This window comes from Aedes albopictus, chromosome 3, assembly GCF_035046485.1.
Source record: "Aedes albopictus strain Foshan chromosome 3, AalbF5, whole genome shotgun sequence".
NCBI lineage: Eukaryota > Metazoa > Arthropoda > Insecta > Diptera > Culicidae > Aedes > Aedes albopictus.
In genome coordinates this window covers 444,706,430-444,720,753 of record NC_085138.1, presented here as the reverse complement: position 1 = coordinate 444,720,753, position 14,324 = coordinate 444,706,430, and the positions used below count along the sequence as shown (strand labels likewise).

General features: G+C 41.0%; 2 protein-coding genes across 8 annotated transcripts in view; both read left to right on the top strand.

Annotated features, from left to right (window-relative positions):
• LOC109407611 (echinoderm microtubule-associated protein-like 2) overlaps positions 1-9,878 on the top strand; it is an 82,106-nt gene extending 72,228 nt beyond the window's left edge. For all 7 annotated transcript variants that reach the window (XM_029880331.2, XM_019680740.3, XM_019680741.3 and 4 more), the window contains 4 exons: positions 7,308-8,880; positions 8,933-9,020; positions 9,112-9,338; positions 9,433-9,878. In XM_029880331.2, the coding sequence (XP_029736191.2) occupies positions 7,308-8,880; positions 8,933-9,020; positions 9,112-9,338; positions 9,433-9,558 (2,014 nt within the window). In that variant the 3' untranslated portion in view covers positions 9,559-9,878. The remainder of the gene's footprint in view (positions 1-7,307; positions 8,881-8,932; positions 9,021-9,111; positions 9,339-9,432) is intronic.
• A 1,869-nt stretch (positions 9,879-11,747) lies between these two features.
• LOC134291079 (uncharacterized protein K02A2.6-like) lies at positions 11,748-13,754 on the top strand. The gene is made up of 2 exons (XM_062858362.1): positions 11,748-12,205; positions 12,293-13,754. Exons 1-2 carry the CDS (start codon positions 11,748-11,750, stop codon positions 13,752-13,754), a joined length of 1,920 nt encoding a protein of 639 aa, XP_062714346.1.
• The last annotated feature ends 570 nt before the right edge of the window (positions 13,755-14,324 follow it).

Below are 14,324 nucleotides of genomic sequence, written 5' to 3'. Positions count from 1 at the left end.
AGTACTTCCTCCACGAGCTGTTCAGATATTCCCTTAGAAATTCCTCTTAAATTCACTTCCGGAATTCCGTCTGAAGTTTCTTCTGGAGTTCCTCTAAGGATTTCTTCAGGAACTGCTACAGGGATTCCCCCACGAACTCTTCTAAGGATTGCTTCAGAATTTCATCAAGAATTCCATTTGCGATTTTTTCGGGAATTGATCCTGGTATTTCCCTAAGAATTTCTTAGGAGATTTCTCCAGAAGTTTCATCGGGAATTCCTACAGGGATTTCTCTAAAAAAAAATCCCCCAGGAATTCCTCCAGAGATTCTGCCAGAAATTCCTCTAGATATTTCTCCAGGAGCTCCTGTGTTGATGTACTCAGGGATTCCTACAGACAATCCTCTTGGGTATCCTCTAGGAATTCCTCCGAGAACTTTTACAGTAATTTTTTTCAGAAATTCTTCCGAAATTTCCTCCAGGGATTCTTCTTTGGATTCTTGCAAAGATTTATGCATGAATTCTTTCAGCGAAGGAATTGCCAGGAATTGCTTCAGGGACTCCTCCAGGAATTGCTTTAGGATTTCCCCAGAAGTTCTTCCAGAAATTCATTCAGGAATTCTTCAAGCGATTCTTCCAAGGATTTTTCTAGAGACTCCTACAGGAACTACTCCAAAAAAATCTCCAGGAATTACTTCAGGGATTCCTCCAAGAATCCCACCAGGAATTTTGCTAGGCATTTTTCCAGGAATTCTTCCAGGGATTCCTCCTTGGACTCTTGCAGAGATTTCTCCAGGAATTCACTCATCGATTCCTCTAGGTACTCCTTCAGATATTCCTCCAGGAATCACTTCAAGGACTTCTCCAGGATTTCATCCAAGAATTTCTCCAGGGTCTTCTCGAGGAATTCCTTCAGTAACCGCAGGAATTTCTTCAGGAATGCCTTCAAGGATTTCACCAGGAATTATTCTGGGAATTACACCATTAATTCTGTCAGCAATTCATCCAGGAATTTCCGCAGGAAATCCTTCACGGATTGAATCTGAAATCCATTCAGGATTTACTCTAGGAATGCCTTCTGGAATTTTTCCAGGGATTCCTCCAGGAATTGCTTCAGGGATTTCTCCAAGAACTCCACCAGGAATGCCGCTAAGAATTCCTTCAGAAACTTATTCAGGATTTGTTCCAGGGATTCCTTCAGTAATTCCTTCGAGGATTTTTCTAGGAATTCCTCCAGAAATTCTTCTAAAAATTCCTTCAGGAATTCTCAAGGGATTTTTTTTTCAGAAATTTCTTCCGGAGTTACTGTAGAGAATCCTCCAGAAATTTATCCAGTATTTGTTAAAAGAATTCCTCTAGAGATTCCTCCAGGAATATTCAGGGACTCTTCCAACAATTCCTAAAGCAATAACTCCAGAAATTCCTCCAGCGATTGCTCCGGGAATTCTTTAACCCTTCGAAGCCGGAATTTTCCAAGCGTAATTATGGTTTTTTTTCTACGTATTTCTGTAGTATTGATGCTCAATAGTATGAAAAAGGTAGAATATTATGCAGAATATTTTTTCCGGACATCCTAGGTCATCCAAACTGTTCTTGAGTTTAAATCCTAAAGTCTACTGGTGTAACGGTAACTTCTTTCATTATACAAAGCTTCAATTTGTAAGCTATCATGTCCAGTAAGTCCTCAGAAAGTTCAATAGAGAGTATAAGATCAGTCGAGTTATCCTAGGCCATCCAAACTGTTCTTGAGTTTAGATCTGAAAGTCTACAGGTGTAACGGTAACTTTTTTCATTATACAAAGCTACGATTTGTGATCTATCATGTCCAGTAAGTCTTCTGAAAGTTCAATAGAGAGGATTATATCAGTCGGGATATCCTAGGGCATCCAAACTGTTCTTGAGTTTAGATCCTATAGTCTACTGGTGTAACGATAGCTTCTTTCATTATACAAAGCTTTGGTTTGTAATCTATCATGTCTAGTAAGTCTTCTGGAAGTTCAATAGACAATCTCAGCTCAGTCGGGATAGCCTAGGTCATCCAAACTGTTCTTGAGTTTAGATCCTAAAGTCTACGGGTGTAACGGTAACTTCTGTCATTATATAAAGTTTTCATTTATAATCTATCATGTCCAGTAAGTTTTCTGAAAGTTCAATTGAGAGTATAAGATCACTCGAGTTATCGTAGGTCATCCAAACTGTTCTTGAGTTTAGATCCGAAAGTCTACAGGTGTAACGGTAACTTCTTTCATTATACAAAGCTACGATTTGTGATCTATCATGTCCAGTAAGTCTTCTGAAAGTTCAATAGAGAGTACCACATCAGTCGGGATATCCTAGGTCATCCAAACTGTTCTTGAGTTTAGATCCTATAGTCTACTGGTGTAACGGCAGCTTCTTTCATTATACAAAGCTTTGGTTTGTAATCTATCATATCCAGTAAGTCTTCTGGAAGTTCAATAGAGAGTACTACATCAGTCGGGATATCCTAGGTCATCCACACTGTTCTTGAGTTTAGATCCTAAAGTCTACGGGTGTAACGGTAACTTCTGTCATTATATAAAGTTTTTATTTGTAATCTATCATGTCCAGTAAGTCTTCTGAAAGTTCAATTGAGAGTATAATATCAGTCGAGTTATCCTAGGTCATCCAAACTGTCCTTGAGTTTAGATCCGAAAGTCTACAGGTGTAACGGTAACTTCTTTCATTATACAAAGCTACGATTTGTGATCTATCATGCCCTGTAAGTCTTCTGAAAGTTCAATAGAGAGTATTACATCAGTCGGGATATCCTAGGTCATCCAAACTGTTCTTGAGTTTAGATCCTATAGTCTACGGGCGCAACGGCAGCTTCTTTCATTATACAAAGCTTTGGTTTGTAATCTATCATGTCCAGTAAGTCTTCTGGAGGTTCAATAGGGGTCTGTCCACAAACTACGAAGACTCTAAGGGGGACGGTGTGGTCTAGCCAAAGTCTACGCTCCATACAAATTTCGAAAATTTTGTATGAACAAAAGCCTACGAAGGGGGAGGGGGGGTATTCTGAGATTGCCGAAAAGAAGCCTACGTAGTTTATGGACAGCGCCTAGACAGTATCAGCTCAGTCGAGAAATTCTATTTCATTCAAATTGTTCTTGAGTTTGGATCCTAAAGTCTACGGGTGTAACGATAACTTTTTTCATTATACAAAGCTACGATTTATAATCTATCATGTTCAGTCAGTCTTCTGAAAGTTCAATAGAGAGTATCAGATCAGTCGGGATATCCTAGGTCATCCAAACTGTTCTTGAGTTTAGATCCTAAAGCCGACGGGTGTAACGGTAATTGCTTTCATTATACAAAGCTCCGATTTGTAATCTATCATGTCCAGTAAGTCATCTGAAAGTTCAATAGAGCGTATTACATCAGTCGGGATATCCTAGGTCATCCAAACTGTTCTTGAATTTTCATAGGTGCCCAAACTTTTCGGATATGCGACCCCCTTGGCCATTAGGCGGTCTTCTCGCGACCCACCAGTGGAAATTTTCAAAAAAAATGTGCATTTTGCTATAATTCAACTATAATGACGACGACTGTTTTGATGACTTTCGAATAGTTTTTGGTGTTTGGTCAAGGCCCCGAAAAGAATGAAACCCCAAAAACTATTCGAAAATACAATTCAACATTATAATTGTTTTCTATTTGTTCACTTCATTACTTAAATATGTTCAACAAAGAAGCTGGATGTTCTTTTATTATGTGTGATTCAATTGTATCCAACATTCTATAATATGAACCTGAGATTATCACCAACAAGGTTGGGTAATAGTTTTGCAAATGGTTTGCAGAGCAACTACAGGTACAATTTATGTGTAACTATGATTACTCCATGTTTCCGTGAATTCCGAGTTGACTTTGTACGAAACATGAGAAATTAAAAAAAAAGATTTACTGAATAGTAAACCATCTCTTATTTGAATAAAAAGCCATTGTTATAGGTTTTCATTTAACCTCTGGAATGCCCGAGAGAGACGTCTTCTGAAAGCTCAATAAACATCATAAGATCAGCTGGGGCCATCCAAACTATTTTGGTTTCTATTATCTAGCATCTACAGCAGTTGAAGCTTCTGTTTTGGCTATAAAGAGTTATGTTGTATAATCTATTATACATACTGGAGCTAACAGAATACAACCAGAGACTATGACATAGTAGTAGTTTGGGGTAATCAGAGTCGTACAAACTGTCCTGCAATATATTACATGAAGTCCACGTAATAAAACCTTATAAGGACCACGTCGTATCGCACACATTTTTCTATCTGTTTATAACAGCTTGCTCTCAGTATGAAGCTTGTTTTCAGTATTCCATACAAGAAATTCTTGAATGTAAAGTTCAGTGAGTTAAATGTTAAATGCAAACTTTTCTACGTAAGGTGTAACTTACAGAATTTTTTGCTGTGCACGTAAAAATTATATCAAATTATCTGAGGTATAGTAGAAAATGCATAAAATAGGCCCTCCTGCCCAAATAGTTCCACATCCTAGTAACTGAACAGGATTGATCCTGATGGCTGACACATCTCACACACTTCAGCGCTAAAGCATTACATTCATTGTTATCAATCGTTCAATCCGATCAACTTGTTTTATACTCCATTTTATTTTGAGTAAACCATTTCAGTTTTAAGTAATTCGTACTACATCGTGCGTAACAGTAGCAGTATGTCAGATGTCGGATATAGCTGATGTTACGAGTGTAGACCTTAAGTTATGAACTCCAAGATAGTTTGGCTGACCTGGAATATTTCCATAGTGTCTCTAAATAACTTTTAAGATTTCAAGAGCTTCACGGATCTCAGCAGATTATGCTATGCTGTTATTTATGGCGAAAACACAAAGTTTTTCTCCATTTTAGAACACTTTGCCCAACCCTGAATGTCCTAGAGGTTAATAATAAAAAGTAGCCTTCAGATTAGTCCGTAACCACGGATAAACCGGCAAATTATGCAATACTATTATTTGTGGTGAAAACACATAAAGACATTCTTGTAGACTTGAAGAACTTCATTATATAACAGTTTGGACCTGAAGTTCTGAACTCCAAGGTAGTTTGGCTGACCTGGAATATCCCTATATTATCTTTAAATGACATTTGAGCTTTCAAGAGCTTCGTGGATCCCAGCAGATTATGCAATACTATTATTTATGACGAAAACACATAGAGTTATTCTTGTAGATTTGAAGGACTTCATTATAGAACATTTTGGACGACCGGGAATATCCAAAAGAGTTAAAATAAGCTAGAAGACTTCAGACTGCTCCAGTTACCGCGATTAATTATGTAGCGGTACTCAGTATAACAAATATGGCTACTGTTACAAGTGTAGACCTGAAGTTCTGAACTCCAAGGTAGTTCGGCTGACCTGGAATATCCCTATAGTGTCATTTGAACATGAATGAGAATTCAAGAACTTCGCGGATCCCACCAGATTATACAATACTATTATTTATGGCGAAAACACATAGAGTTATCCTTGTAGATTTGAAGGACTTCATTATAGAACAGTTTGGACGACCCTGAATGTCCCAAAGGGTTATAATAAGCTAGTAGACTTCAGACTGCTCCAGTAACCGCGGTTGATTATGCAGCGTTACTCAGTATAACAGATATGGCTATTGTTACGAGTGTAGACCTGAAGTTCTGAACTCCAAGGTAGTTTGGCTGACCTGGGGTATCCCTATAGTGTCTCTAAATGACATTGTAGATGCCAAGAACTTCACGGATCACAGTAGATAATGCAATACTATTGTTTGTGACGAAAATACATAAAATTATTCTTGTAGATTTGAAGGACTTCACTCTAGGACAATTTGGAACAACTAGAACATCCCAGAATATAAAACATCTCTTGATATTCTTGACCAAGGGTTAATGAATACATATAAACGTAACCCATATTCAAGTTCAGCTTTTAGAACAACTGGTATGTCAATTATTTCGTTTTTCCAAATTTTATGGTGTTCAGGATGTTCTAGGTTGTCAATGAAGTCTCAAATACAAATATTCCCATTTTTCCTTAACAGAGGACTCAATTTGCAACAACTTTGCCGAAGATAGTATTCTGTTTTTCTGAATGGATGAATTTATACAGCCGTTTCTATGTTGGGTTCATATATGACCCCTCCGGCTCCAAAGGGTTAAGGAATACCTGAAGTGATTTCTTCAGAAACTCCTCTCAGTTTCAGAAATATCAAAAATCTTTCAATCATCTTTCCCAGGGATGTATACATGAATGTTTCCGGCATTACCTGATGATTTTTTTTATTACTTCAAGAATTTCTGGAGGAATTCCTCCAGCGAATAGTATTGGAAAATAATTTAAAAAGGATGCACACAGGAACCAGGAAATTACCCATGGATTCTTTCGGGAATCTCTCCAGCAGTTTCTTCAGTTTACTCAGGGATTTCATTAGCAATTCTTACAATAAGCAAGACAATAAGTCAATAAGTCTGGTTGCGTAGAAGTCACTGTGACTTACTTTTAACATATAAGAACTTATATTTTAGCATGTAAGTATGTGCTTTCAGACATTTCTCCAAAGTATCTTTCAGGAATTCACCCAGGAAAGACTCTTTCGGAATTCTGCCAAGGACTTCTTCCAGAATTACTCTAGGCAATGCACCAGGCATTTTTTAGGAACTCCTTCTTAAATTCCTCCAGACATTTCTTTTTGCATAAATTCCAGGATCTTTTGAAACTCGCCATTATTTGAAAGTTCTCCCAAGATAGGGAATCGCGCCACTTGGGCGGTGGCTTCTATTTTCGTCTGTTTTCCGCCATAACTCAGTCAAATTTGAACCAATTGACACAATTTTTGGAATGCGGCGAGATAGGTATAGTATCTACCCGTGTACAACATTTCAAGTCAACTGGTTCAAAATTGACTGAGTTATAGTGGAAAACAGACGAATATAGAAGCCACCGCCCAAGTAGCGCGATACCCTACCTGCAGCAAAATTGTTCAAGAATTTCTTAAGGCATCTCCTTTAGAAATTCTCACAGGAACAATTCGAGGGTTTCCTCCAGTGATAGTTTCGATGCTTTTATGAGAATGTTTTCAAAAATTCTTCCAATGATCCTCCCGGGCTTGAAATATAATGCTGGAGACTTCAATGATTCCCGCAGGAAAAGCGATGAACCCAAATGCACGAAAGAGCCTGCAAATAAACTTGTTAGTTCGCCGTAATTTTATTTACAACTAGAATATTTAATACATATAAACTCAACAGTTCACATGTTTAGCTTGTATTGTTAATTGATTCATTTTGCTTTTCCCCCTATTCCATTCCAGTAACAGCATGTCGCGTTTCTCCACCAAGTCCCTCCTGAATCTGAACAGCAGCCTCAGCGGCAACGGTCCGAAGCAGGCCGGATCGCACGCGTACGTCCAACGGCGGGACGACGACGATTATCTTAAGCTCTACATCAGTGGCCGTCCCATAGTGCTACACATTCCAGAAGCTCAAATTAGTTCGTACGAAACGACCAAGGTCCAGCCGGCTCCGAACAAACGCCTCCGGCTGGACTGGGTCTACGGGTATCGGGGTAAGGACTGTCGGTCGAACCTGCATCAGCTTCCGACCGGCGAAATGGTGTATTTCGTTGCTGCGGTGGTCATCCTGTACAACATGGACGAGCAGTCCCAGCGACACTACGTTGGCCATACTGACGATGTCAAGAGCTTAGCAGTGCATCCCAACAAGCTATTGGTGGCGACGGGGCAATGTGGAGGCCATGAAGGAAGGGATACGCTTCCCCATATACGAGTGTGGAACTCCGTATCGTTAGCGACGTTGAACATGATCGGACTGGGAGACTTTACCGGAGCGATCAACTGTTTGTCGTTTAGTCGGGCGGATAGTGGGACGATCCTTGCGGCGATCGATGATTCACCGGACAAGATCATATCAATCTGGGACTGGCAGAAGAAGGAGAATGGAAGAAGGATCACCGAAACCAAATGCTCGGTGGACACGATCGTAGCCGTGGAGTTCCATCCGCTCGACAAAGGGCAGATCATTACGATCGGGAAGAATCATATCGCGTTCTGGTCGTTGGATCAGAACGGCATGTTGTACAAGCGGATGGGAGTGTTTGAAAACCGAGAGAAGCCCAAGTACGTGACGGCGATATCGTTTACTCCTGCCGGAGACGTAGTGACGGGAGATTCGAATGGAAACATTTCCATTTGGCCCCGTGGAACAAACGTGATCAGTCGATTCTTGAAAAAGGTTCACGAAGGATCGATCTTCTCGATATGTGCGTTGCGGAACGGAGGGTTTGTATCCGGAGGTAAGGATGGTCGATTGGTTCTGATGGATGACTCGATGCGGTTAAAGTCGGAACAACTAGTCGAAGCACATTTTGGAGCAGTCAGAGTTGTTACTCAAGGAAAAGGATCACAGCTGCTCATTGGGACTACGAAAAATTGCATTCTGTCCGGTGACTTCACCCTGGGACTTGTACCGATCGTAATGGGTCATACAGATCTTCTGTGGTCGTTGTCGTCACATCCTCAGGTGGCACAGTTTGTAACCGGTGGACGTGATCGACTTCTGCAATTATGGGACTCTTTGTCACATTCTGTAGTGTGGAGTAAAGATATCGGAGAGCCTATCCAAACGGTGCAGTTTTCGAACACCGGAGACACGATCATAGTTGGAGGCGTTGGAGGGCGATGGATGGTTTTCGATACGGTGACAAGAGAACTGTTGGCCGTCTATCAGGATGGACAGGACGTTATTCAAACGATCAAATTCTCCCCGGACAGCAACTTGTTGGCTCTGGGCTCGAAGGACTGTGGCATATACATCTATCAATGTACCAAGGTGCCTCATCGGTTCTCCAAGATTGGAAAGTGTGCGGTGAGTAATGATTAGATTTTATGCTTGGAAGGCACTAACTGTTCACTTTCAGGGTCATTCGAGCTTTATTTCCCACATGGACTGGTCTAAAGATAGTACAGTGTTGAGGTCAAACTCGGGAGACTACGAACTACTCTACTGTAAGTTTAACAGTTTTAATCTCGTCTAATCACAAACTTTCTAAAAATAAGAAGCCTTTAATGGGATACCTAATTCATAATCTTCCCACAGGGAACCCAACGCTCTGCCGCCAAATAACAACCCAGAGTACGGTGAAGAACCTCGAATGGGCCACCCAGTCGTGCACGGTGAGCTTCGAGACGGTTGGAATATGGCCGGAGAACTTTGACGGCACGGACATCAACAGCGTCTGCAAAGACGGGGAAGAGCAATTTCTGGTCACAGCCGACGATACCGGCAAAATACGGCTGTTTAGCTATCCGGCCTCGCAACCAAAGGTAATCGCGCGTTCAGTCAGATCATCCATCCCGCATCACGCGAGATGCAGCTAGGTAGCTAGCTCATTGTTTTTCTGTAATTTACTCATTTCAGTCATTGTCGCATGCCTACCGAGGTCACAGTAGTCACGTAACGGCCGTAAAGTTCATGCATGATGGCGTCCGGCTTCTGTCGGCTGGTGGATTGGACACAAGTGTACTTCAGTGGCGCGTGGTCTAAGTAGGCTGCCGAGATACAGAGTCGCAATCGAACGGAAACACAAAACGACGACAAACAACAACAAAAAAAAAACGCAGTACTAATTGTTACATTAGTATTTAAATTTACACCATATGCCTCTTTATTTATTAGCTCTACACTTTTTTTTTTCTTATCGGTCGATTCAAATGAACAAATTATGCAAGTAAAAATATACAATACACTCCCTCCCCCAATACTAAGTGATACAACAGTTGTTTAATATTATTCTAACAGTGCGCATTTTAGAGCAGAAAATAAATTATTGTACTTTTTATTCGACAGAGAATAATGGATTCGAATGGAATATCATTTATTCAGAAAGAACTTCTCCCTTTTCTACTGTTTGCTCCAATTCTAATTCATGAAGACAAAACTTGATAAATTAACGACAAAATATTCTGCGTTGGTCACTCTCCACCCTCAATTACGCTCAATGCTCGCCAGATCACATGTGCTACGAAAACTAACTGTACAAGGTTATTGTGCAGCAATCTTGCATCATGCCCGCCCACTAATGTATTGTTACAACACGCTGAAATGAATGTAAGTCACAATTCATTGAATTGTTTAAACTATAGAGTAACAACAGACCCTATGGTTTTCCACCATGGTCCACTGCACTAATTTATGCTGGCCTGCTTACTCTCACAGAAAATTTGACGTTTGAGACACCGCTCAAACGTCAAATTTCGTGTGAGAGTAAGCAGGCTAGTATAAATTCGTGCAGTAATCCATAGCATGTATTCAAAATATCACTTTTACAAAAGAAAATGGGGGTTGTTATGTATCTTTACCATAAAAAAAATCAAATTTTCTGGAGCAAATGCAAGTCAACTATCATCAAATTTATGGTGTTTTCATTATTGAAATCTCTAGTGCAATTGGTTTTTTTGTGCATATATTGTATTTTTTTATCAGGTTGGCCATCTTCTGGATGTTGGACTTGCGATAGTGAGCTTGTGATTCATCTTTCACCGTTACATCATGGTTTCTTCGTTACTCGCACTCGCAGGATCCACTGAAGCGTGGTCCTTAGGGTGGCCTACATGAAAAATTTAACACTTGAAAGATACAATGTCTCACCTTCTGAATCGATCGTTTTGGTCTCCCTCAAGCTACGTTCAACATTTTAGCCTCTTCTACTCCCTTTATTCCAAAGCCCTTTCTCCACCCTTTGCTCTAGTTATTTCTAATTTTGGGATAATTTCATATTCTGAAACTGTACGCCAAATTGAGCTTAAATCCATTTTTTTAAATAAATTTCGGTGCTGTGGATCTCATTTAAACATCAATTCAAACCGTGTTTGAAACATACTGCCAATCTTGTTAAAATAAGCTACAAGCTTGTCTATTTCGTTCACTAAGCCCAACATCTGGAATTATATTTAGTATTATTATTCACTCACTCGCGACTTCTAATCTTATGGCGTCAGCTGCGCCCCGAATTACGATTAACGCGCGATACGGAATTCTTAAGAGTTCTAGTCGAAGAAGCTACAACCCATGCAAACTTTATAGCTTCCTCTCTAGAGCCACCATGCTAACAAGGTTACAACTCGCAGTGCATAGTGGTATTAGGATCCTAGGTATTAAGAATCAGAAGGCTGGGTCGAGAGGCATGTTATCCTTTCATTTGGGACATTTGTACCAACGCCATAACGAACGCTTATTTCATCATCTATCTGAGGGAAAAGAAGGAAATTATGATTTGAATTGGGATAGGGACAGGTAGGGAAACAGCAAAAGATATCCAAAAGAAACCTTTCATTTAACGACTTTCGACACCTGGCCAGGTTCTTACGACCAGCGGGGATGGGGAGGGAAAATGTTGATTAGATATCTACTCAGAATATGTCCAAGAACTTGGCCCACTTCATGGATATCTGGAGTTGGAAATTGGATAGGGTTTAATGGGGTGCTTTTCTTGGCGAAAAAGCAGGTATTTGGCATATTTACAAATATATGATGTGTGGTGCTTCCCCAGTTGTCGTCTCGACTAATAATGATGTTACATCATAGCAACCGAGCAACCGATAAATCTAAGCAATCTAATGTAACTTGATTATGACATTCAATAAACTTTCAATTCATTCTTTGTCCAACCTTCAAATAAGTAAGACTTATCCACGGACATTTCGATTGGCGGCGAGAAGTTAGAACTCACGAAGATGCCAGAACGAGATAACGCCGTTCCTGGAATCCAGCAAGTCATTCTTCAAATGGCCCAGCTTCTACAACAGATGGCACAACAGCAGCAGCAAGCACTTCTGCAGGTTCAATCTCAAGAGCAGATTTTGGAGTCCCTGTCCTCAAACATAACCGAGTTTGCCTTCGATGAAGAAAACGGAGTGACGTTTGGACGTTGGTTTGACCGCTATCAAGACCTCTTCGAGAATGACGCCCGCCAGCTGGAAGACGCCGCAAAAGTTCGCCTGCTCCTCCGGAAGCTGGATACTCCTTCGCGCAGCCGTTATATAAATTATTTACTCCCGAAGCTTCCAAAAGACGTGACGTTTGAAGACACCGTGAAGATTCTGAAGAAAATCTTTGGAAATCAAGTCTCCACGTTCCGGAAGCGTTTCCAATGTCTCCAGTTGGTGAAGAGTGAATCTGAAGATATTATCAGGTATGGTGGACATGTCAATCGAGCCTGTGAAGATTTTTAATTCCAAAACCTTACCCTGGACCATTTCAAATGCCTCATGTTCGTCAGTGGACTGAAAGCCTCAAAATACGCCGATGTTCGAGCAAGACTTCTTTCGATCCTGGAACACGAGAAACCTGAAGCACCAGCCACTCTCCAGTCGTTAATTGACGAGTATCAACGCCTCATCAACCTGAAGGAAGACACAAGCATAATCGAACAGCAATCCAGTTCGAAGTCAGCGGTTCACGCCATCAGGGACAGGAAAGGTGCAGCGCCTCAGAACAATTTCTCGAAGCAAGAACGTAAGAAGTCGAAGACACCTTGTTGGCAGTGCGGACATATGCACTTTGTGAAGGAATGCGTTTTCAACAACCACCTCTGCAGAGACTGCAACCGTGTCGGTCATAAGGAAGGATACTATTCCTGCTCCAAGAAATCAGCAAATCCGGCTAAGACCACACAATCACAATCAACCATCAGCAAAAAGCGAAAGAAGGGGAACTCTAGTGTTGAAGCCAAAGGCGTGTTCGTTGTCAACCACATTGAACACCGGGAAAGCAAGCGGAAGTTCGTTACCGTGGCGATCAACGGAGTACCAGTCCCTCTTCAACTCGATTCGGCCAGCGACATCTCCATTGTTTCGGAAACTGTCTGGAAGCAACTCGGCAAGCCGGCGATCAATCCATCATCAAGCCAAGCCTCAAACGCATCGGGTGATCCACTATCCCTAGTCGGTGAGTTCGAATGTGAAGTATCCATCAAAGGAGAAACGAAGCGAGGCAGATGTTTCGTCACATCCGTACGTGATCTGAATCTGATGGGCATTGAATGGATTGACTTGTTCAACTGCAGGTCAATTCCGTTTGATTCCATTTGCAATCAGATCGTGATGCTTTCCAAACGTGAAATCGATCGAGAGATTCAGCAGCTGAAACTCAAGCACAAAGAAGTTTTCAACGAGACCCATGGACTGTGCAACCGCACTAAGGTACAACTGCATCTCAAGCCCGGAATTAAGCCAGTTTTCTGCCCAAAACGACCCGTTCCGTTTCATCCCGTACCGTTGGTTGATGCTGAACTCAATCGTCTTCAAAGCCTAGGAATAATCACACCTGCGGATTTCTCGGAGTGGGCAGCCCTCATCGTAGCTGTGAAGAAACCGGATGGCAGAGTTCGCATTTGCGCGGATTACTCGACAGGCCTGAACAACGCTCTGGAAGCCAACAACTATCCCCTGCCGGTACCAGAAGAAATTTTTGCCCAGCTGGCAGGATGTCAAGTCTTCAGTGTGATCGACCTGTCCGATACGTATCTTCAATGCGAAGTAACCGAAGATTCGAAACAACTTCTGACGATCAACACGCATAGAGGATTGTTTCGCTTCAACCGCCTGGCCCCAGGAGTCAAGTCAGCACCAGGGGCATTCCAGCGGATGATAGAAAGTTTCATCGCGGATCTTCCTGAAGTACGCCCTTTCATCGATGACATCATCATCTTCAGCAAGGACTGGAAACTGGGCCGGATTTAAGGGGGGGCCAGGGGGGCCATGGCCCCGGGCCCCCACATTTTAGGGGCCCCCACAAAATCTAACTTGAAATGGGAATCGAAAAAAAGTAGTGCTAGAAACATCCTGCTTTAATTTTTATCACAAGTACTTCAACTATCAAGATGTGTGTGAAATATTGTGCTCCAAATTAGAAAGAAGCAGATATCTGCCTTTTTATAAAATTTCAAACTTCTTCTGAAAGTTGTTAAGATTTTTATGGTTCGGAATGATCAACTTCACCTGAATTCTGAATGAAATCTTAAACTCTATGGAATAGAGAATCGAAAAGTTTCTGCTGAAAATTCGTGTTTATTTCTGTCGAAAATTATTGGTATTATTTCTAAACATTTCCTATATAGTTCTTTGAAGATTTGCAAGTGTTTCTATCAGAATAAAGAAAAGTTTTTTGAGTTGTAGAGTTTGATTCCACTAACCAAACTTATAAATTATTCAAATCGAATCCCAGAATTGTTGAAACATTTCTTTGAAGAAATTAGCAAGAATTTTGAGTGGATTTTTTTTTGCAAAGACCTAATCCGATTTTCTTTAATA

Coding starts and splice junctions, on each gene's coding strand:
- LOC134291079 (XM_062858362.1), top strand. CDS start 11,748: ATGCCAGAACGAGATAACGCCGTTCCTGGAATCCAGCAAGTCATTCTT. Junction 12,206..12,292: donor GAATCTGAAGATATTATCAG/GTATGGTGGACA, acceptor CATGTTCGTCAG/TGGACTGAAAGCCTCAAAAT.